General features: G+C 37.1%; 3 protein-coding genes across 3 annotated transcripts; all 3 read left to right on the forward strand.

The window, feature by feature from the left end:
• The first annotated feature begins 14,526 nt into the window (after window positions 1–14,526).
• Window positions 14,527–15,064, forward strand: LOC111602162 (leucine-rich repeat extensin-like protein 3). The gene has a single exon (XM_023319120.2). The coding sequence runs from the start codon at window positions 14,631–14,633 to the stop codon at window positions 14,919–14,921; it is 291 nt and encodes a 96-aa protein (XP_023174888.2). The 5' UTR covers window positions 14,527–14,630; the 3' UTR covers window positions 14,922–15,064.
• A 1,626-nt stretch (window positions 15,065–16,690) lies between these two features.
• Window positions 16,691–17,184, forward strand: LOC111602167. The gene is made up of 2 exons (XM_023319125.2): window positions 16,691–16,786; window positions 16,848–17,184. The coding sequence occupies exons 1-2, from the start codon at window positions 16,726–16,728 to the stop codon at window positions 17,099–17,101; spliced, it is 315 nt and encodes a 104-aa protein (XP_023174893.1). The 5' UTR covers window positions 16,691–16,725; the 3' UTR covers window positions 17,102–17,184.
• Window positions 17,185–19,487: 2,303 nt separating this feature from the next.
• On the forward strand, window positions 19,488–20,110 carry LOC111602164. Its single transcript, XM_023319121.2, has one exon. It carries the CDS (start codon window positions 19,576–19,578, stop codon window positions 19,885–19,887), a length of 312 nt encoding a protein of 103 aa, XP_023174889.1. The 5' UTR covers window positions 19,488–19,575; the 3' UTR covers window positions 19,888–20,110.
• Window positions 20,111–21,760: the final 1,650 nt, after the last annotated feature.

Consider the following 21,760-nt stretch of genomic DNA (forward strand, 5'->3'; position numbering starts at 1 on the left):
TTGAGCTAAAAAAAAAAAACAAAAAAGGACAGAGAAAATCTTGTTATTGCCGCTGCAGTTGGCCCACTTTCAGCTGCTGTTGTTAGTCGTGGTGGGTGGCTACGAATTGGCCGGCATGAATATGCATGCGGCATGACGACCAACAAGGTCGCACAGCAAAACTGGCAACAGTTGCACTTGAGCAACTGCAGTTGCAGCTGCAGCAGCTGCTGCTGCGGCTGCGGCTGCTGATTGCTGGCAGAAGGAAAAGGAAAAGCAATTTGCATAATTACAACGCACATGAGCAACACTTGCTGCAGCCTGCAGTCCGCCTGCAAGTAGGCAACGGCTTTTCATTAGCTCCTGAACACAGCGACGACAACTTGTGCAACACGCGCGCGGGCTTCACATATGCACATCACGCACACACACACACACGTAGAGACACTCACTCTTAATGAGAGACACGATTAATCAGTTCGGCTATTGCATCCGCTTTGCCGCCCGTTGCCGACGAACGCTTCTTACCAACTAACACAATTTGAGTTTTGTTATAGCTTTAAAACCGAAGTCGAGCGACGACGGGCAGCCTTCGGCTGGACGAGCTACGAGGGCGGCACGAAGTGAACTCACGAAGTGGGGCTAGACGCTTGCGCTTCATGACGACCGAAAGAGAGCGAGTGCTTAGCAACATTGTTGCTGAATTCAAATGTTGCCAAGTATTTGGTACGTTGTGTTAGGTTAGTTTTGATTGGTTAAATAACAAATAAATTACATATTTTAAGTACATTTTTATTACATTATATTAAATATCTTTGAAATTTTACTTAGCCTCTCCTATGTTGCCTATTTGCTGCTGCGTGACTACCGCAACGGCTAAACGCGCATTCGTCCATTGAGCTCGTCCACAGCCGAGCCTGACATTTAAGAGAACGTCTGTTTCGTTTTCCATTGCGTTCCGCTCTCTCTTGGCAACATGTTGCCAGCGCGCAACAGTTGTGACCAGCTGTAAGCGACGCACTTACACCAATTGCCACTTAACTAAAATGCCACTCAAAAGTTGTTGTTGTTGTTGCCTGAGCAAGCAGAGCTAGGCTCAAAAGGCCAAAACTGCGAGCAGCAATCAGCAAAAGTGGTGAAAGGGCAGGTTTAAGCAAGCACCTAAAATTCCCATTCACATAAAATATTATATGATAACATATATATATATATATGTATATGTATTTATATTTGTTAGTTTTACAACACTAGCTACAGCTAGACAAAGTTGTCTGTATTTACCGTTACAACTGCACATTCACAAAAGTTGTTAAAAACGTCCAAAATAAATTTGTTTTCGCTTTCATTTTTTTTTTAAGCCTTTGACATAAATTTATGCGTTTTGTGTGCTACAACAACAACAACAAGAACAAACTCTGACTCCCGTTATAGATCAGGTCACGGATAGCCTTAGGTGTTGTATAACTCACTCAGCTTTAGCATCGGAGGCTGACATGTGGCCGGTTGGGGGTGGCACTGGGGTGGGCGCAGAGGCTCGCAGCGATTGCTGCTGACAAACTAAAGTATATTTCGAAATTGAGATGTCATAAAAACGAAACAGCCCGTTATGAAGTACAGTGAGCACTGTAATGGAGTGAATGTGAACTTCTTCAGCTGCGCCAGTTTCAATTTCGATTTCCTCCATCTCCTCCCCCTGCTTCCCCTCATTCAATTATATAAATTAGAGAAGATCTGAAATTAGTTAAATTTCATATGCATAGCTCCTTTGATACATGCAATCGATAACTTTACGAGCCAACCTCGAATGCATAGAATATTTCAAATTAAGAGCACAAATTTCTATTCATTTGAAAACGAATTTGGTCAGAAAATGTATTTAATTTATTATTATTTCGCAGTCTGCAAATAAAAATAAATATTAAAGAAATTGAATCGAATTTCAGTTTTGTCAGTTTCTCAAAATTGATTAGTTGTTGCTCAGAAGGCCATGCCCGAAAAGCGCAAATCAAATGGAATCAATTTATTTTTATTGAATATTTACTTAATAGAAAAACACTGCAGCTGCAATATGGAACTTCGTCATTTGTTGAGGTGGCTTCACTGTACTCCACACTGCAACTAGCCATAAAACACACGACGGCCACATGCCATCTCGACTAAGCCAAGCTCTTTTTTTTTCTTGCGATTTAAATAAAATGGGGCTGGCAGGCAGAGACAGGGCACAAATAAGGCGACGGAGGCAGTTTCAACTTTGATGACGAATAAGCTATAAAACTGAAGTCGAAGAAGAGGAAGATGTAACGAGCTATGCAACACTTTTAACCTGCGAATCCTGCGAAAGGGCCAGAAGTAGGCGAACAGACAAAAATCACACAAATATGTAAAGATATAAGAGAAAGGCATAAACCATATGTTTGTATATAAGGAAAGGGTATTGTTGTGGGGAGTGCATGACTAAGAAATACCCAGCCTAATATACTATAGTAGATGACTTGTTGAACTGTATAAAATTATTTGAATTATTATAAAACTTTAGTCGCTGTTGGGCTTAAATTATTAAAAAAAAATAAATAAATAAATAAATAAATTAATTAATTAAATAAATAAATAAATAAATAAATAAATGAATACATAGGACTTATTTTTTTTTATATATTTATATATACACAAAAATTTAGCTTACCTTTAAAAATTTATTTTAAAGCTTAAAAAACTTATTTCAAGCCATGAAATTTATTTTTCCACAATTCACACTGAAGTCGCATATTCAGAAAGAAACCCTTGAAGTCGTGACTTTGATACCTTCGAGATGGTTATCTTGGACTGTGCATCCCTCAAAAAACTCTTAAGTTTCAAATTAATATTAAGATTCTAAAATTCGCTTGGAACATTTTCATGCAGCTTTGCGTCATTTACAAATAATAAAAATCGTATCAAATTTTTTCAGCTCTTTTATAAGATTTGAAAATATTCTACAATTTCTGGTTCCTCATGAGTTGACTTTGCTTCTGACTTTCTATTTTTAGTCGTAATTTATGCGCGGCTTAATTTCATTTTATGTCTAACCATTGCCACGCCCACTAAATATGTTATTTTAACACCTTCAAGGTTGCGTCCATGCCTCAGCAGTAATCAATATGGCAACAGCTGGTTTTTATGCTTGTGGTAAAGGATATTAACAGATTTTTATTGCTCAAGGTTGGCAGGACATGCCTCGCGTAAGAACTGCTGCGATTTACCCGGACTTAAAACTGCTAAGGTGTATAAATGAAGGTATTTATTTACCATATTTATATTTATATTTAATAATTTATTAAATTAAATTTAATTATTTACAAAATATTAAGAGCTATGTAGCTTAAAGGATAGATTTAGTTATTTCTATTTGAATAATAAATTTAAAAAATATATATTTAACAAAATATTTAAAATTAATTAAATATATATTTTAGAAACAAAATAAATAATAAATAAATAAAAACATAAGCAAAAATAAAATAAATAAAAACATAAAATTTAAATCAAATATATATGTGACATAGAAAAGGTGTAAATAAAAATATTATGTTTAAAAATATAAAAAAAATAAAATATAGAAAAATAGTTAAAAATAAAAATTGGATTTGATATATTTAAAAAAGAAGCAATTAAATAAAGAGAAAATAAATAAAAAATATTATTAAAATAATTATTAAATAATTAAATATTAAAAAATAATAAAAAAAAATAGTTAATTATTAAAAAAGTATTACAAAAATGATAAAAAAAAATAATTAAGAAAAACCTTTTAAAAAGCATTATTTACAAAATATTATTTAAAAAAAGTATATAAAACAATTTAAAAAAAAATATTTTAAAAAACTTAATAATAAAGTCTTAACTATTGCTTTTATAACTAATAATTTTGTTAATAATATAATTAAACAAAAAGCCTAGAAGTTACTTTGGTCCATAGTGGAGTTAGCTGAGGTTATAAAGGGTTATTGAAATAACATTTGGCTGGCTGCTGCCCTTAATTCACGAATTTCTATATACTTGACTCTATGACTCCGGAAATATGAAGATCTTCTTCTTCTGCTTCTATTTCAGGCCTTTCCTTCCTTCACTCACTGCTCACTCTGTTAGGGTATTTAAAATGCGTCACATTGATTAGTTCATTTTGCACATTGTTTTACTTAACACTCAAACACTTTTGCATAACATTTTGCTCCCATTCCTTGCATATCTTCTGCTTGTTCTTTATCGAGTTGCTGCTGTTGTTGTTGTTGTCGCATTTCAAAATTCACAATTCAAAACGTGTTAATTAGGCAGTGGATGTGGGCGTGGCTGTCGCAAGCTGCCTCTCCTGCTCGCTCTCACACTCTCTTCTGTCTCTCAAATGTGTTAATGACTTGCCAGCCAGCTACCGTTACTTATACACCACACCCACCTACCCCTCTCCCCCTAAGCCTCCCTTATTTCACACTCTCTACCGCTAACCGCTTTTACCTTTCTTCAATTTCCGCGTTTCGACTGCTCCCGTTGGAGGCGCACTTGGAGTTGGGGGCGTGTCAATAAAATTAGCATTTTCTTTGCCTTTGCTTGTGTTTTGTTTTGTGCTTTGTGTTTTGTTTGGCTTGTCGCACAAATTAAAGCTGTGCCGTGGAGCGGGATGGGGAGCAGGAGCAGGAGCTGGGAGCTGGTTAATAAAGCAGGGGCGTGGTAGGCGTGGCGCATTACGCAACTAAATATTCATGCGACTTGGTTAAAACTTTGATAACGCGCCACACACACACGCACACACACACGCACACACACACACACATGCACACATTGTTGGCTCTGTTAGCTCTAGGGCGTAGCAGGTGTAGCGGCTGGTGGGGCAGGTGCAGCCATCAACTATCAAATTACGTTTCGACATGTGTGCCGGGTCGTAAAAAGCAATGTTTAAGCCCCATAAAACAGCCGAGCAGCCGTCCTTAAATATTTTAGTGTAATTAAGCCGCGAATCGCTCCCCGAACGCAAACTTAAAAATCAGCGCAGCTGATGCTAAGCACTGACCCCCAGCTCCAATACTTGCCTCGTCTTTAGTGCGCGCAGTTACTTGAGCTGAGGAGCAGCAGTGTATCTTCTTTAGAATACCTCATATATACCTCCTCTCTGCCTCCACTATGCTCCTTCTGCACTCCTCAAGCTAGCTACTCTACCCCTTCCTCTACTCTACCTCTTCTCTGCCCTCTGTCCACCTCCTTACCTACCCCACTATCCCCCTTTTTTGCCTCGCCTCACCTCATTGCTTTCCCTCTTTCTATGTAGACTCCACTTCTACTCCACATTCTGTCCTTTAACTAACCCATCTCTACCTCCATCTTACCCTTCGCTTTACCCTATGTACCCCACGGCTTACCACATATATGCCAACTACCTATCTTCCCCACACCCCTCTACCCCTTCTCTATAACCTCTCTCCCCTTCTCTACCGCGTCTCTATGCCTCTACTATAACTCTATACTTTCTATGTTCCCTCTACCCCCTCTCAATCCATACTCTACTCATTCTCTCTCTCTCTCTGTCTATCTCTCTCTAATTTTCCTCTATATTCCCTCCATACTACATATATTCTCTCATCCACACCTTTTCGATAAATCACTCTTTGACACATATATGCTTGAGCTATAGAACCTCCTGTGTACCCTTCTTTGCACCCTTCTAGACTCGCTGAATCTCCTCTCCGTCTCCGGCTCTCCTCTACATCATTCTTCGATCTCACTTCCTAACTCTCTATCTAACCCAGCCCCTCTACCCTTTCTCTACTTCTACACACTTGGCACTCCTCTCTAACTTCCTCTCTAACCACCTCTCTAACCTCCTCTCTTACCCCTTTTCCGTCCTCCTCCCAAACCTCCTCCCTAACCTCCCCTTAACCTCACTTTTAACCTCTTCTCTACCCTCCTCCCTAACATCCTCCTAAACGTTCTCTCAACTGTCTCTCTATCCTTCTCTCTAACCTCTTCTCCAACCTCTTCTCCACCCTCCTCCCTAGCCCCCTTCTCCAGCCCAATCTTCCAGCTTCCTTGATTGCGCCTGAAGGTAGGCACCGAAAAATGTTTCCGCTTTTGTTTCCCTCAGAGTCTCGAGTCTGGTTTTACAGCCGCAAGTTTTGCGGCTGTAACTTGCTCTGAATAGCCATTGCAGTTAACATTTGGCTTAATGCACTTCTTAACACTTTGTTGCCGTTAATAATGCAAACAGCAGCTGCCCGCTGCCTGCCAGCCAGCCCCTGCCCGCGCGACAACTCGAAAGACAATGCAACAAAAAGCCAGAAACTAAATGAAAACTGTCAAATGAACCGCAATTACAATTGTTCATCTGCTAGCCAAGTGTGCGTGTGTCTGTTGTAGCTGCTGAAAACTTCCACCTGTTAATGACATTGAAGCGTGCAACAACAACAGCAACAACAAAATTGTAGTGGGGCCAGCCAAGCGCAGCCGAAAAGTAACTTTTGCTGCAACTTTTTTTGCTTCTCGTTTTTTTCCCTTTTATTTTGGCAAAATTATTCCACAACTAAAACTTTAATTAAAAGCGGAAATGCATTATTGAAATGAAAAGCAGAGATTGAACAGTGCAGCACAGGAAAATGAGAAAGCGAACGAAGCAGAATGCGACTGAGACTGAAGCAGAAGCTAGGCAAAGGAGTGCAGAAAAGTTTTTATTTTGTTTAATTTAAAATAAATATATGGAAAAATAATGCAATAAATTGGAATAAGTAACAAATTGAAAAACGTTGAAACTGACAGATGTGATGCAAGCGGAGGTGTGAGAGAGGAAGGGAGAGAAGCAAGAGAGAGATGGAGAGACTTGCTGAAGGCTAACTGCAGAACTAACGAGACTTCTGGGAGATGGAGCTGAGTAGATGTAGTCACGGGCTTATAATCGGCTATATAAGAGACTATATAAGACTGAAAGCCTAAGCCAGGCCTAGCACACATTACACACAGCTTAACTTAATCTAAACAGATATTAATTAGTATAATTTCTTAAGGCTATAAATGTCCAAAGAGGCGCAAGGACTTATAGGATGTAACTAGAGAGTAGACTTAAGTGAATACTTGATTTATTTTAGGTCTAGACACGCGAAGGTAGTTTGTGAGGCTGGTGTCGTCTGAGCTCTTAAGTAGCTACACAATGCGTGGGCTGGCACAGCTTTGCGGCAATCGAATCTCTCGAGATACTTTTTGGCCACTTCCTGAACTCTATGAGACTTTCTATGAGAATATATAAGAAATTATAAAAGACTACAAAAGAATTTATATAACTCTACTGAGGTATTTCAAACAGCTTAAATATTAAAATATTTTTTAAAAATAAATATTCAATTCGCATTGAACAAGAGTGAACAAAAGACTTTAATTTGAGTTTGAAAGAGTTTGCTGTTCATTAAGAAATTTGAACTATTTTATACATAGATTATATTAAGACAATATGAAAGCTTAAGCCACGTAGAGCTTTTGTAAGCTAAGTAGCTGAGCAATCAAGTCACGTATAGCTTTCTGTAAGATCAGCACATCCAAAGCTTTTCTTAGGCAAAGTAACTGCATGATCAGTCACGATCAGTTGCGATCAGTTGAAGGTATTCAAAATCCAAAAGATATAAAATATAATTATTCATTAAAGACAACTACACAGTAAATCTGAAGTCTCCAACATTTACAGTCTAAAAGCTACAAGCTACAACACATAGCCAAATGATCGATATTTATCGATAATAAGCAAATGGGATGATCTATAAAAACACATGCGCTTTGAATCTGGGATACTTGTAGTATTCATTCATTTCAAGTCTCAAGCTGTTGTGGCTTAAGAGTTCGCTGCATTCATAGGGATGGACAGAGGTACAGAGAAACGTGGCTAGATGGACTCAGCTCGTCACAAAGATCAAGATCATCATGGTAGTCTGTCAAGCCTCCTTTCCTGCGTCGCTTCTCCCGCCAAACCCGTTTTAATAGAGCTCACAGTCAATTAAATAACCTTTTGCCCTGGCTGAACTTTTGTTAGCTGCAACTCGCATTATTCATTGAACAATTCATTAATATCTGCGTCTAGTTATGGGCCGCACACTAAGCGACAATCGATTATGGAATGCTGTGTGGCTAAATGAGAGCATGCGCTGATGGCATTTGACTTCATTGGCTCAGGCCTTGCAGCCAGAAGGACGAAGTCAAAAGGTATCACTGAATCAGGTTGGTCAAACGTTTGGACATTGATGCAATTGCAATTGCAATTGCAATTGGAAATGGGAATGGAAATTGCAATTGCAATTGCAATGGCCATTGCCGAGCGCATTTATTCAGCTGTAAATCAATAAATTTTAATTAAAATTGCAGCCACACGCAGACGACAATTGTGCAGCGACAACGCCCAGCCCCCGCCCCACCCATAAATTATATATCAAAATGGGCTTTTAACTAACATTTGTTGTGGTTTTAGCATTCAGTTCGTCTGCGGATCCAAAGCCAAATCTCATAATGCGCATTTCCGTGCCGCTCAGCGCATAATTTGACAAGGTCGCAGCCTCCGCCAATAAAATGGATCCCACGCTCTGCTGCCCATAATTCCGTTAGGCATTTCGATTTCGATTTTGATTTTGATTTTGATTTCGATTTTGGCCAAAAGTTTCAATTTAGCTTTGGCCAGTTCTGATTTCTGATTTCAATTTGTGTGATTTGTTACGCCGCATTGTTTGGCCAGCAAAAAAAACCAAAAAAAGGCAGCAATTGGTAAGCTGAAAGGCTGAAAACGCTCTAACCAAGTTGTGCCTTTTTGTCAATCGTTTTGCATAATTTATTGTGAAATTATTGAGCTAATGAAGTGCGCGCTTTGCGCTATTCGCAGTTTGCAGTGCGCTTTTAGCTGCTCTCGGCGCTCAGATTACGAGCCAATTTATGCAGGCGCGCGCGACTTTCCTGTCCTCATAAATCTTGCCACGATTCGCGGCAGCCAGCCGCATGCAACAAATCATGCCAGCAGCGAGGCGCGTGTCAAAGGTTCTCAACAACAGCTTCGAACAGGTGTAAGTGCTGAACAGGTAATTGAATTTATACTTTTGATTGACGCCAAAACAAGGAAAACAGAAAAAATAGGTATATAAAACAGTAAATTAAATTAATAAAAAATAAATAAAAAAAAAATAAATTAAATTAATAAAAAATAAATAAAATAAATATTAATTAAATTAAATTGAATGAAAGAATGACTAAAGCTTAATAAAAGGAAATATAATGCTAAAAAGAAGAAAAATATAAAATAATTTATAAAAAAAATTATATATAATATTAACAAAATTTTTAAATAAAAAAAAACGTTAGCTAATCAATAAGTAGTTTTCCCAATTTAATAAATACATTTAAATAAAAAAAAACAATAATAATATATATTAATTTATATATAAAAAATAAAAAAATAAATAAAATATAAAAAAATTTAATAATAAAAATTAAAATAAAATTTAAAAATTTAAAAAATTTAAATAAATTAATTTAAAATAAAATAATTAAACACCTAAATAAACCAAATGAAATAAAATTAAATTCAAACTTAAATTTATTTATACAAAAAATAAATAAGAAATAAAAAAAACAAAATGGAAATATACTTAAATAAATAAATAGTTATTTGATAAATATTAAATAAATATAAATAACTAAATATTAATAACAAATTTTAATTTTATTTCTTTATTAAATGTAAATATGTAATAAATAATAAATATGAATATTATATCTATTACACATTTAATATATATATTTATAATAATATATATTTTCTATAATTATAATAAAATGAATACTTTGAAAATATTATTAACAAAAAATAATTTTAAATTAAATTTAAAATTTTATAAAATCGTTTCTAATATATAGCTATTATTATTTTCCATTATATCAATCAGAATTGCTTTACTTTCCAACCTCGCATATGAAATTTAAGTGCATATTCGAGCATGCAAGCACACATGCACAGAGTCGAGCACAGTTTGTGACGAATTGTAATACAAATGAGCCAGGGTTAGCTAACGGCTAAAGCCTTGCAAATGCAAAGGAGACAAAGAGAGGGAGAGAAGGTGCTGGAGGGCAAGGAGAGAGAAAGCGAACCCGAACCTGTTTCCCGGCACGTCGTTTAGCGCAACAACTTAATTTGCATATCAGCGCCGCCAAATTGCAGGCGGCATGCAACAGCCAAAGCAGCGAAGGCCGAAGCAGAAGGCAGCGGCGTGGGTGAAGGCCGGAGAGGAGGCAGTTTCTAAACTGAAGTGTAGGCAACTTGACTAGAAATTGTTTAGCAGCCTTTAGCAAGGCACCCAACACACATCGCACCGAGCACTTCATCAATTTGCCAATAAAGTTTTGTGAGTAGTTTTCGCAATAGTTGGCAACATTTCAATCAGGCCAGAAAACACTCAGCCCAGGGTAGGGATACGGCTAGCTCGCAGTGCAATGCTGAGCTACTTTTTGGTAGTCAGCGTAAAATTTTATGCACACGGCACAAATCGAAATCGGAATGGAAAAGGCAAAGTTGTTGCTGATTTGGCGCAAAATTAACAGGCAAAACGCGACGCGACGCGACGACGTCCAACAAAGACTTGAATAGAGCAGCAGCAGCAGCAGCAACGACAGCGGAATGTGGGCAATTAATGTGAGCAGCCCACGAGCTGGCGAGCTTCAAGAAGTTTGGGGTGAAAGCCAGCGTCGCGTCTCAAATTAAATTTGCATTTCAAATTCGCTCGTGTCCACAGCGAATCAAAGCATTTAGTTCGGGCCGAATCTATTGACAGTCGAGGGTAGGCAAAGGCACGCAAAACATAAAAAAAAAACAGAGAAGAGAATGGAAAGGAAAGAGAAACGTAAAAACTGAAAGTAAAGAAAACAAGACGCGGACAGGCAGGTGGCGGCGGGCAGTGGGTCCGGGGTGAGTCCTTGCCTTGCATATAAATCAAAATAATTTTGTTTGGTTCTGTAATTTGGTGTCTAGGAATGCGCAGCTCTGGGGGGGTCGGGGCTGGGCGCTGGCAAAATCATGAAAAGGACAAATGAAGTGAAATTTAAATGATTGCATACTTCGAGGCGTTTGCTAAACCATTTATTTTCACCTAATTGCACACTCGAGTGGACGCTGCCAGCGAGTGGAGGTCGGGGTCGAGTTTTGAGCCACTTTTACACTTGGCTTGCTGTTACCCAACATGGCTACAAAATATTTGCTGACTGACGTTTTGACATCGCCTTGCCACACACACCCACACACGCACACCCCCATTTTCGCTTCATTAGCTTGGGCGAGTGGCAACTGCGTGCGTGAATCGCCTTCTGATTAAATTTCGCACAACTCGTGTGTGTTTCTCTGTGACAATAAGCGAAAACCAATTAGAAAGCGCAGCGTTGCTGAGGGGCCAGAAGATGACTTGGGCTAGTTCCAGGGAATTCCTTGAATCATCGCAGCTTGAGTGAACACATAATTTCATGTCATAATTAACTTTAAGCCCTCCAGTATTCATATATAAAGGCAGAACTTTAAATATGCATTTTCTTTCCACATGTTGCACATATATTTAAGAGCTGTAAACTTACCTCGTCTTACTTTAACCTCTATCAAAAATTTCAAATTTGGCTACAACTAATAACTAGGCTTCATTCGAATTAAATTCTTTCATTATATTTTATAATTATAAATATGAAATATCTGAAAAAAATAATTAAAAATTTATATCTATATATATATATATATAGATATCTATATCTATGACTATATCTATATCTATATCTATATTTATATCTATATCTATATCTATATCTATATCTATATCTATATCTATATCTATATCTATATCTATATCTATATCTATATCTATATCTATATCTATATCTATATCTATATCTATATCTATATCTATATCTATATCTATATCTATATCTATATCTATATCTATATCTATATCTATATCTATATCTATATCTATATCTATATCTATATCTATATCTATATCTATATCTATATCTATATCTATATCTATATCTATATCTATATCTATATCTATATCTATATCTATATCTATATCTATATCTATATCTATATCTATATCTATATCTATATCTATATCTATAGTCTGCAGTCTGCAGTCTCTCCTTGCAGAGCATCAAGCAGTCGCTTTAGGTTTTCTTTTTCAATTCTTTCCGGTTTCTGTTGAGGACTTTTAGCTGATGCAATCATCATGTAATCATAGCTGTCACAACTTTTAACCCACATCGACTTTCATTTCTATATAGTTCTCGTTGCTGTTGTTCGTTTTGTTGTTGTTGTTGATTTTCCCGCTGTTTGACAGGCTTCAATAATTCATAATTGCCATCAAAGTTTGCTAGTTCATTTTTTTTGTTTTAATTTTTTATATAAAATTGTCAAAAATCAAGTAAACAAGTAATAAAACAAAGTGAAGCGAGAGAAAGGCTCCTCCTGTTACCCATCGATCTGGCCCAAAAACTTTAGCATAGTTTTCGCTTTAGCTGTGCCTCGACATTTTCATTTTCCTGACATATGCAGGAAATGCGTTTCCCAGCAAATCCTGCTGCCGTTGCAGCTGCAGTTACTCGGCTCTCGGTTTGAGTTTTACGGTTACGGTTTTTTGGTTATGCCGTGTGCTGTGGCTCTGTCTGTGGCTCTGGCTGTGGCTGTGGCTGTGGCAATGGCTGTGCGCCTCCTGCACAGCTCCATTAATATTTAAATTGTGTGCCGCCTCGCGACTTCTGAATCTGCGCTGCGCCACGCCTCGGTGTGTCTTGCGTGTTGCTTGCCGGCTTATTTTTTGACAGTTATCGATTCGCGCGCTCCACCCGTAGCTGCTGAGACGCTGGCGCCTTTATCTTGCACAGGCTTGCAATTCATTTCCTAAAATATGCATGCGAAAAGAGCAAAGCCAAGCCGAGCCCAGGCATGGCAGCAGCTCTGTGCGAAGCCAAGCGGCATTATTATATTGGCTACGCGCTGTCAAACTGACTGCCTTCCCACTCTGCCCCACTCTTTCTTTCTTCATGCTGCTGCTGCCTTTGCCTGAGCCTCAACTTAACACATTTTGCAATATGTACGAGTTATGCGGCATAAGCCTCGCAACTCGCATTCATTTCCTACTTTCAGCCAGTTAAAAACTTTCCCAAGTCGCTCGCTTTGTGCATGTTTAACTTTTTTTGCGCCTGTCACAGCCCGTCGGCCCCCGCCCGCCCCTACAAGGCGCAGGGCTTGTAACACATCTGCACCCTCTTTGGCTTTGATCAGCGTGCAAGTGCACATCACTCACACACACATGGATATACCACACTCTCTTGACAGCCAACAACTGAAACAACAACTCAATTAGCAAATGCCAAAAATGTAAAACTCAACGCAAATTTCAAATTTCACATTTTAACAATTTAATCGAAATTTATAGCTGCATTTATATGATGACTGAAAGAAACAGATTTTGATTGATTGATTGATTCGTTGCGCTTTGATATCTATATTTTTCTAGCAACAATTTCTGAATATTTCTATCACAAAATCATTTTATTTATTATAAATAAAGTTCTTAACATATTTAATATATTTTTTGAGCTCTTTGCTTACTCAAGATATTATCAATGTAAAATTTGAGGAACCTTCTCCTTAACCATCCTTAACCATCGTTTTCATATGGGTATTTATTATGTATAATCCAAAGAGTTCTTTGAAACTTGGCGTATCATTTGAGCGCTCTACTTTTCACGCTTCTTATGGCTCTATAGATCGCTCTTAGCTCAGGTGCTTAAAGGCATTTTTAACTCACTTGATCACCTACAAGACGAGCTCAATTTCTGTTTGCTTTGCAGCTGATTGCCTTAAAATCTATAGCTCATTCAGCTTAAACGACTCAACGACTGAGCTTGCAGGCCATTCGATAGACTATTCTATATATATTTCAAGTTCGTCACATTTAACTGCTGCAAAATGCCTTTGTTGAACTTATTCAAAATTGCTTCTAAAGCCTTTTGAAGTAACAGAAAAGCCAAGCTTATCAAATGGCACAGATATAGCTGCAATATAATATTCAAATCAATATATTATATCAACACATTTTACGTTTATTGCAATTTCTTTATCTATTGCTCCTATTTGGTCACCCCACGATCAACGCATTCTCATAACGAAATTCAAATTGGTCAGCACAAAATGTAAGTGAGTCATAAGAGTTTGGCAACTTAGTACAAATCCAGGGAAGCCCACGTTCATGTGAGTCAACAAACTAGCTCACAGCTTGGCTAAATCTAAAATTCCAAAGGCCAAAGGCAGCACAGCTTTTCGACTTCAATAAAGCTATAAATTGCAACTGATAAAAATTAATCAATCAAAAGAAGTCGATGGCATATTGATAAGAATACCTATAAATAGTTTACTCTCTCCCGCTCTCTCTCTCTCTCGCTGAGTTATCGTAAAGCACACTTGGCGTATGCGTAATAATTTGATATATAAAAAGCTTTTTCTCTGCTGGCCCAATTGCCAAACTTGTGTTTCGCTTTGGCTTTCGCTTCAGTTGAGCAGATTAAGCGAACGCGTTGAGTCGTGTTTCCCTCCATCAAAAATCAAGAAGTTTTTCACTTTATACAAAAAGCAAATGGCGCCTCATGATCGTTGCGGTGGCCCACCACGCCGTGGACCCATCATCAATGTGCAGCTCGCACCACGCTGGCCGCGTCGCCATCATCACAACAACGTTGTGGTGGTGCAGGCTCCACCGCCACCACCACGTCCAGCGCCCGTTGTTGTGGTGCAGCAGGCGCCACCACCGCCCCGTCCCGCCACCAACGTTGTCGTGGTGCAGCAGCAGCCACCACCACCACCACCAGCCTATTACCAGCCGCCACCATCAGATGGACACTATCACAATCCCCCGCCTCGCTACTAAAGCTAGAAGAAGTCGAAGACAATTTTCATGAATTTACGCAGCACAAATATTTCGTACCCATGTAGCCTGATTAGACACAGCACCTGCACACTCGATATACCTCAAAATAAAAATATATATGTCTATATATGTAACATAACTTATCAGCAAATGTGTTCAATTTCGTTATCTATGCATTAGTTCGCTATCTCTGGGCGATAAACTTAATGCCAGCTGCGACTCTGCTTGGCAAACATTGATTAGTGAGGCACTGATCGGGCATATTAACTGGCTATAGCTGACCATAAAGTTTAGCTGTGGATAGAACATGACACAGAACATGATACAGCTAATTACACAACTATAGCGAGGGCGGTTTAAGCAGTAGGCATAGAAATGACAAAAGCTAAACAAATATTCCAATGGAATTTCTGTTTCAATTTATAGTTGAGGTGCAGTAAAGTGGTAAGTAGAAAGTAGAGAGTAAATAGAGTTTATACAGAAAGTATGATTGATGATTCTCTTTATAAACTTATGCCAATATTTGCAGAGTATTTAGCTCAATAAAAAGCGAATATGCCTAGTCTAGTCTCACTCTCATGGACATATTCAAACATCTATTCACACACATAAATTAAATTTAAAATATCTATAAATTGTTGTTAGCTTTGTGCATTTCAGTAAAGTATTTATTGATTATTACTAATCAATTATTATCAATGGAAATTACTATCAGCAGTCGATAGCGAAGTCTGCTGATGATAGAACTGGAAGCTTCTTGGCTATGCAGACAGACTACTCACATTTTATCTATTAAACCTTGTTCATTTCTTGATAAGCCAATAAATTCATGACGTCAGGCCTTACAAAGTTCAGATATGCATATATGTAATACATTAATATTATAATTAAATTTATTTATTACAACATATTTCAGTAGACTTTGCTCTCAGAAAATATTATGAAAAAAGATTTTAATTAAAAATATTTAAAGAAGCTTAAATAAAAAAAGAATAAATAAGAAATATAATAAGAAATAATAATAAATAAGAATAAATTTTAAAAAACTTAATAAATTTCTATATGAGAAAATTAAAGTTAAAATTTCTTTATTAAAAAATAAATAAATTCGTATATAAATAAAATAAAATGTAATTAAAAATAAAAATGATTTTTTGTATAATACATACTAAAAATTTAATATACAAATTTTAAATTTTAATTTTTATAAATGAAATAAAAACTAAATGTTTATATCAAAAATGATATGTAAAATAAATTTTATACAATTTGCCTTCTTTTTTACAAAACTTATTTATTTTATAAAAATTTTTTTAAACAAATGTCTACTGAATTTTTTAAAATAGTTTGTTATAAAAAAAAATAGTTTTTCAAACATAAGAAAAGGCCTTTTGAATAGGCGTAGTTTATTAAAAACAAAAGAGAGCCTTTAAAATATTTTTATATAAAAACAGTTCAGAATTTGAACACAAATAAAATATATTAAATAAATGTTTTAGAAACAATTCTTAAAAGGGGAAACTACTAGACTGTTTGAGTGCTTTGACCAAATCATTGGTACAAGCCCCCCTCGGCTTATGGACTCAGTTTGCTATCAGTCGATTCTAGCCCCGTCAAGATGACTAACCATACCTGTGTGTTTATTCTTATCAACAAAACTGGAATGGAAATACGAAATAAGCTCTGAGCTGATTGATGGGCCGCAATTGCACTGGAAGTTGACTGCGAAATAGTGTTTTGCCAGCGATAGGATTTAGTAGAGAAAAAGTTGTGCTCGAGGCAGCACAGCGCAACGGGAAGAGTCATGCGGGTATACTATGAAGATTCATATCGCTGTGGCTATTATCATCGCCATAATCGCCCAAGTGAGCACCAGAACGAGAACTTCTTATAGAGGAGAGCAATAATACTATTATTCCCCCATAGATATCGAGATTGATGTTTTCTCCGGCTGGGGTGGCTCATATTATCAGGCGCCGATTGCAAGGCCCGAAGTCGTCGTAGTCAATCAGGCGCCCACCTACGTGCCCCCAGTAGCTGCTGGCCCCATGATGATGCCACAGCCATACGGCGGCATGTCCGTGGCCACCACCGGCTACTACCAGCAGCAGCAGCAGCAGACCTATCAATACCAACAGCAATATCCCCATGCCAACAATCCGCCCTATCCGCAATGGTAGACAAACTGCCCAATCGAACGACTAAAGCTCCGTGAATTATTAAAGCACATTCGAACAGAAATGAATCTATAATCTGCCATTGTCAAACATAAATATATTGAACTATTAAATATTGAAGTATTGATCTGACTTATTAATAAGCTCAACTAGCAGATCTGATAATGCTTATATTGAACTATGTCGATCCATCTGTCTGAGTTTCTGCCTCTAGAGCACACTTATTTGCTGACCTTGCATTGAGGACCCTGAAGCTAGTCAAATGTAAACACAAATCGAACTTTTTGATGCAAAATTGTAATATCATAATACAAAATATAATTTTAAGAACCAAGATTTGAATCAAGTTCCAAATTATCTTTAAAAGCTGAAGCAGCAAAAATATTTCTAACAAGAAAAGTAGCTAAATCAGGTTTCGTCTCAAACTCACTTGAAACATCAATTGAAACATTTACTCTATCTTACTCCATATATAAATATATATCAATATATATAAATATACAAAAACACTATCAATTCTGTAACATAATTTTAGGCCCAAAACATAATCCATTTACTTAGCCATATATTTTTAGAAATTTCTTTAGCTCTTCTCATATCTTTCATTCCAAGCTAATCTTTATATTTTGCTGCAACAAAATTTTTTTTATATTTTTTTATGTTTTTATATGTTTCTATTTATATTTGTTGTAATCAGTATTAGTTTGTTCGCTTTGTATACTCTATAATTATTGCATATATAGCTTAATATGCCCTTTGACCATAACATGGGCAAGGAATGCTAGCGAAAGGTATTTGATATACGCGAAACGGTAGCTACGCAGCTAATTTCCTATGTTTTGACAGCAATTTGTTATCTATCAACTTCTTAAGCTTGTGTAAAAGTGACCGACTAGAAGATACCCTGCGTGCCAAGGTGTTGGTAACATTTTAGCTCATATTTTAGGCATGTATATAGAGGAGGCGTGCCCGACTAGAATATAGATATAGAATATATATACTAGAATATATATATATAGAATATATTTTTGGCATGTATATAGGGGAGGCGTGCCCGACTAGAATATAGATTGATTTAAGCTTATATTTTTATATGCATGCAAAGTAAGATTAGTTTTAAGAGCGCATGATTGTCTTCTTCTTCTTCGCATACACCTTCTTCTTCTAATTATTTTTCTTCTTCTTTATCCACTTCTTTTTTATTCTTAATTTGCTATTCTTACATCTTACATCTTCCTCATTTAAATTCCTCATCTTCTTCTATTCTTCTTCTTTTTCTTTTTTCTTTTATCCTTTTTTTCTGTTTACAATTATCTTCTGCCGTTTCCTATCTCTGCTTTTGCTTTGTTATCTTCTTCTGCTACTTAATCTTCTGTAGCTTCTTCAGTTTCCTCCTATTTTTCTTCCTTTTCTTTCTCTTGAATTCTTCTTAACTTCTTCTTTTGCTTCGTTGTCTTCTTCTACTTAATCTTCTGCAGCTTCTTCAGTTTCCTCTTAAACTTCTTTCTTTTCTTTCTCTTGAATTCTTCTTAACTTCTTCTCTCATTTTACACCCTTGCTGTTATTCTTCTGTTTAAATTATTTTTCCTCCTCTTCCGCTTCCTCTTCTTCTTCTTCTTCGTCTTCTCAAGCCTGAGCTCAAATCCAAATTTGATCTCAGAGTACTTAAGGTAGCTCGACGTCTAGAGTTCAAATTTCTAACTTATGCTTATCGATTCAAGCCTTCAGAGTAGCGGGTGGATGGTGGAATAGAAAAGACTAGATCAGCCCAACTTATTCATCTGATCAATCATGTGTATACTTCAAGCACTCTGCCACGCCTTCTTTTGCTCGTTGCATAAATTGGATGCCAGCTAGTATACCCTGCTTGAGCAGTTTCAATGTGCTCAGAGAAGTGATTCGATTTTGGCAATGACATACGAGTACAAAAACATCGACTGTATCTTATCATGCTTTGCACCTGCTTTTAGACTAACACGCCATTTAATTGTATAAATATTATTGTTGACAATTTTTCTTTTGTGTTTTGTATCCTGAAAGGCTTAGTTATTTGAGCTGTACCGATGATATGGAAGTCAGAGGGGAAATCGTTGGGAAAGTTAGGAAATTAGATTGGCTTAATCATAAAATATATAAATAAAGAATTTGTGTGAACAAAACCCTAATTTAATGCAATGATTCACATTTCAATGTTTTCAAAATTTGTTGCAATTCGTAATTTCGGGATTTTTCGCCTCAGTTCTTTGTCCGGTCGCACTGGAAGTTGTTTATCAAATATTTATCGAAAGCATGCTAAGACCACCTGACAAGATAGTGAACTAAGCTCCCAATCACACACGGCAAAAAAAGTACCCACCTGCCAAGTGTCTGCTTAAATATGTTGAGCAGTGGCGAAAGTGGCTCAGTTAACGCAGAATTGTCAAAGCAGTCGCTACAGCCAGACCTAAGGATATTCAGAGATACATTTAGAAGGAACTATGTCTTACTACGACGACGAGCGCCGCCATCATCACCATCATCACGGACGTCCCATTGTGGAGGTGGATATTGTGCCACCACGTCTGCCCCGCCCCGTCGTAGAGATCGATGTCGGTTCGCGGTATCCCTCTTACAGACCGGAAGTTGTCGAGGTGGTCACACCGGCGGCTGTCTATCAGCCACCGCCGCCACGCCCCATCGTCGAGGTAGATGTGGTGCGACCCAGTCGACCATTCATCGAGTTCAACATCGGCGGGCGCCGTCCACGCGAGGAAGTGGTCATCGTGGAGCAACAGCGGCCCTGCTGGTAACAACCGCAAGCGGAAATCGCATTCAAATGTTAAACAGCAAAAAATAGTATTTATTTTTAATTGAAATTATATGACTAACAAAACTGAAAGTATCTATGTTATTTGTCACTCGCATAAATGTAAAAACTTTTCTAAAAGCTGTGTCTGAATGTGTTTAATATTATTAAAAGCTTTTGCCTAATGCGGCAATTGCGACAATTGCGACAATTGCTTTAATTGCATTATTTAAATATATTTATCTTAATTATCTTAAATTTGTGTTTAGCTTTAGGTTGAAAATATGTCACTAATGGCAGCAGGGCTTTTGCTTGCATCGAAAAGTATCACAAAATGATTTCATTTAACAATTAATTAACTGGATCAGGGGACAATAGTTAGAGTAAGCTCTAAACAGCTCTATATACAAATAAAAGAAAAGATTTATTAACTGCATATATACCAAAAAATATATTTAACAATTTTTTTTCATTAACTTCTAAGAGTTGCTCTTTTTAATCAATTAGCTCCTATTTTGCTAATAACTGATTCTTAGTATCAATATTTTAACCCACACATACACAGACCGAACAGGGCTTTCTATTCCCAACGCAATCCGATTGGCAGATCACTTTATGCTTAACACAATGCTTCTTTATATTTACATACATACATGCACACACAACTCCGCTCTTCTTACCGAAGGCTGTTGGGACAGCCCTTGCAGTGAACATTTATATTTATCTTCTTCTTTCACTCTATCACTCAATCCGCTTTACTCCCACAGTTCCACTCATGCTTTTGATTGGCTGACTTATTTAAGCGCACACTTGCTTTCACACTCAAACTGCATGGCGCATACGATCATCCAGTTATGAACCTACTCTAGACGTCGTTAGCTAACGAAGCTCTTCGCACTGGGTATCGACTTACACGCTCACTATGCTATTGCCGGTACACACTGTGGCACTGAGCATTAGACTTCGACTCTCTTATTACACACATACTCCAGCTGCTAGTTGACACTCTCACACTCTAATAGCATGGCGCATACAATCTTATATATATAAACATACAAGCGCAATATAAAGATTGTAATTGGCTTGGTATAATCATACTCAAGTTCAAGCTCTACGTGTTTCAATCGTACAGATTCAGCACACTGAGCATCGACTTACGACTCTCGTTAGTGTTCTGGTCTCGCTCTAACACACATGCTCCCGCTCTCGTATTTGATTGGCTATTTTTTGACATAGCTTAGTCACTGTCTGAAACTTGCAGCTCCAACTCCTCTTCTGACGTTACTGATAATCTGATTTTATCTGCTCGCCTCTAACACACAGACTCTAAATAGCCTTTATAGAAATACTCTTTTCTCCTTCTTTCAATCATGCAGACTTGGTACACTAATACTAATATACACTCTGAGATCATGCTCTACTTACGACGTAATTTATTTAATTAAATATAATTTGGAACCCAAGTGAATTCTAGGTTTAATTATGATTAGATTCCGAGGATTGATTTCGCTTCAAATTGACTTTGTTCTGAAGTTTTCTTATTATTTCTTATTATTTGACTGTGGCAGGACTTGATCTAACGCAAAACTAACTCGACTGGGGCAACAATCAGAAAGGCATTTGTTGACATAGCTCAGCACTACAACCTTGCATAACATAGATAGGAAAATCAGCTATACGAGCTTCAATGTTGTTATCGATAAGACCTTATAGATAAAACTATTGACCATCAAATTATATAAAAGAAAAGAAATACGATCAAGTTAATGAGTCTTGGATGACTCAATATGAATCTGAGCCGGGAATAGTTAGTGCTAATCGAGCTATGCCCTTAGAGACCCATGAGTCAGAGAAAGCAGCAAAGCTGACCCCAGTGG

Source organism: Drosophila hydei, unplaced genomic scaffold (assembly GCF_003285905.1).
Source record: "Drosophila hydei strain 15085-1641.00,03,60 unplaced genomic scaffold, DhydRS2 tig00000172-arrow-pilon, whole genome shotgun sequence".
Classification (NCBI taxonomy): domain Eukaryota; kingdom Metazoa; phylum Arthropoda; class Insecta; order Diptera; family Drosophilidae; genus Drosophila; species Drosophila hydei.

What these genes read in the sequence shown, in the direction of transcription:
- LOC111602162 (XM_023319120.2), top strand. Translation starts at nt 14,631, where the DNA reads ATGGCGCCTCATGATCGTTGCGGTGGCCCACCACGCCGTGGACCCATC.
- LOC111602164 (XM_023319121.2), top strand. Translation starts at nt 19,576, where the DNA reads ATGTCTTACTACGACGACGAGCGCCGCCATCATCACCATCATCACGGA.
- LOC111602167 (XM_023319125.2), top strand. Translation starts at nt 16,726, where the DNA reads ATGCGGGTATACTATGAAGATTCATATCGCTGTGGCTATTATCATCGC. An exon ending in TCATCGCCATAATCGCCCAA is followed by an intron (nt 16,787 to 16,847) that starts GTGAGCACCAGA and finishes ATTCCCCCATAG; the next exon opens with ATATCGAGATTGATGTTTTC.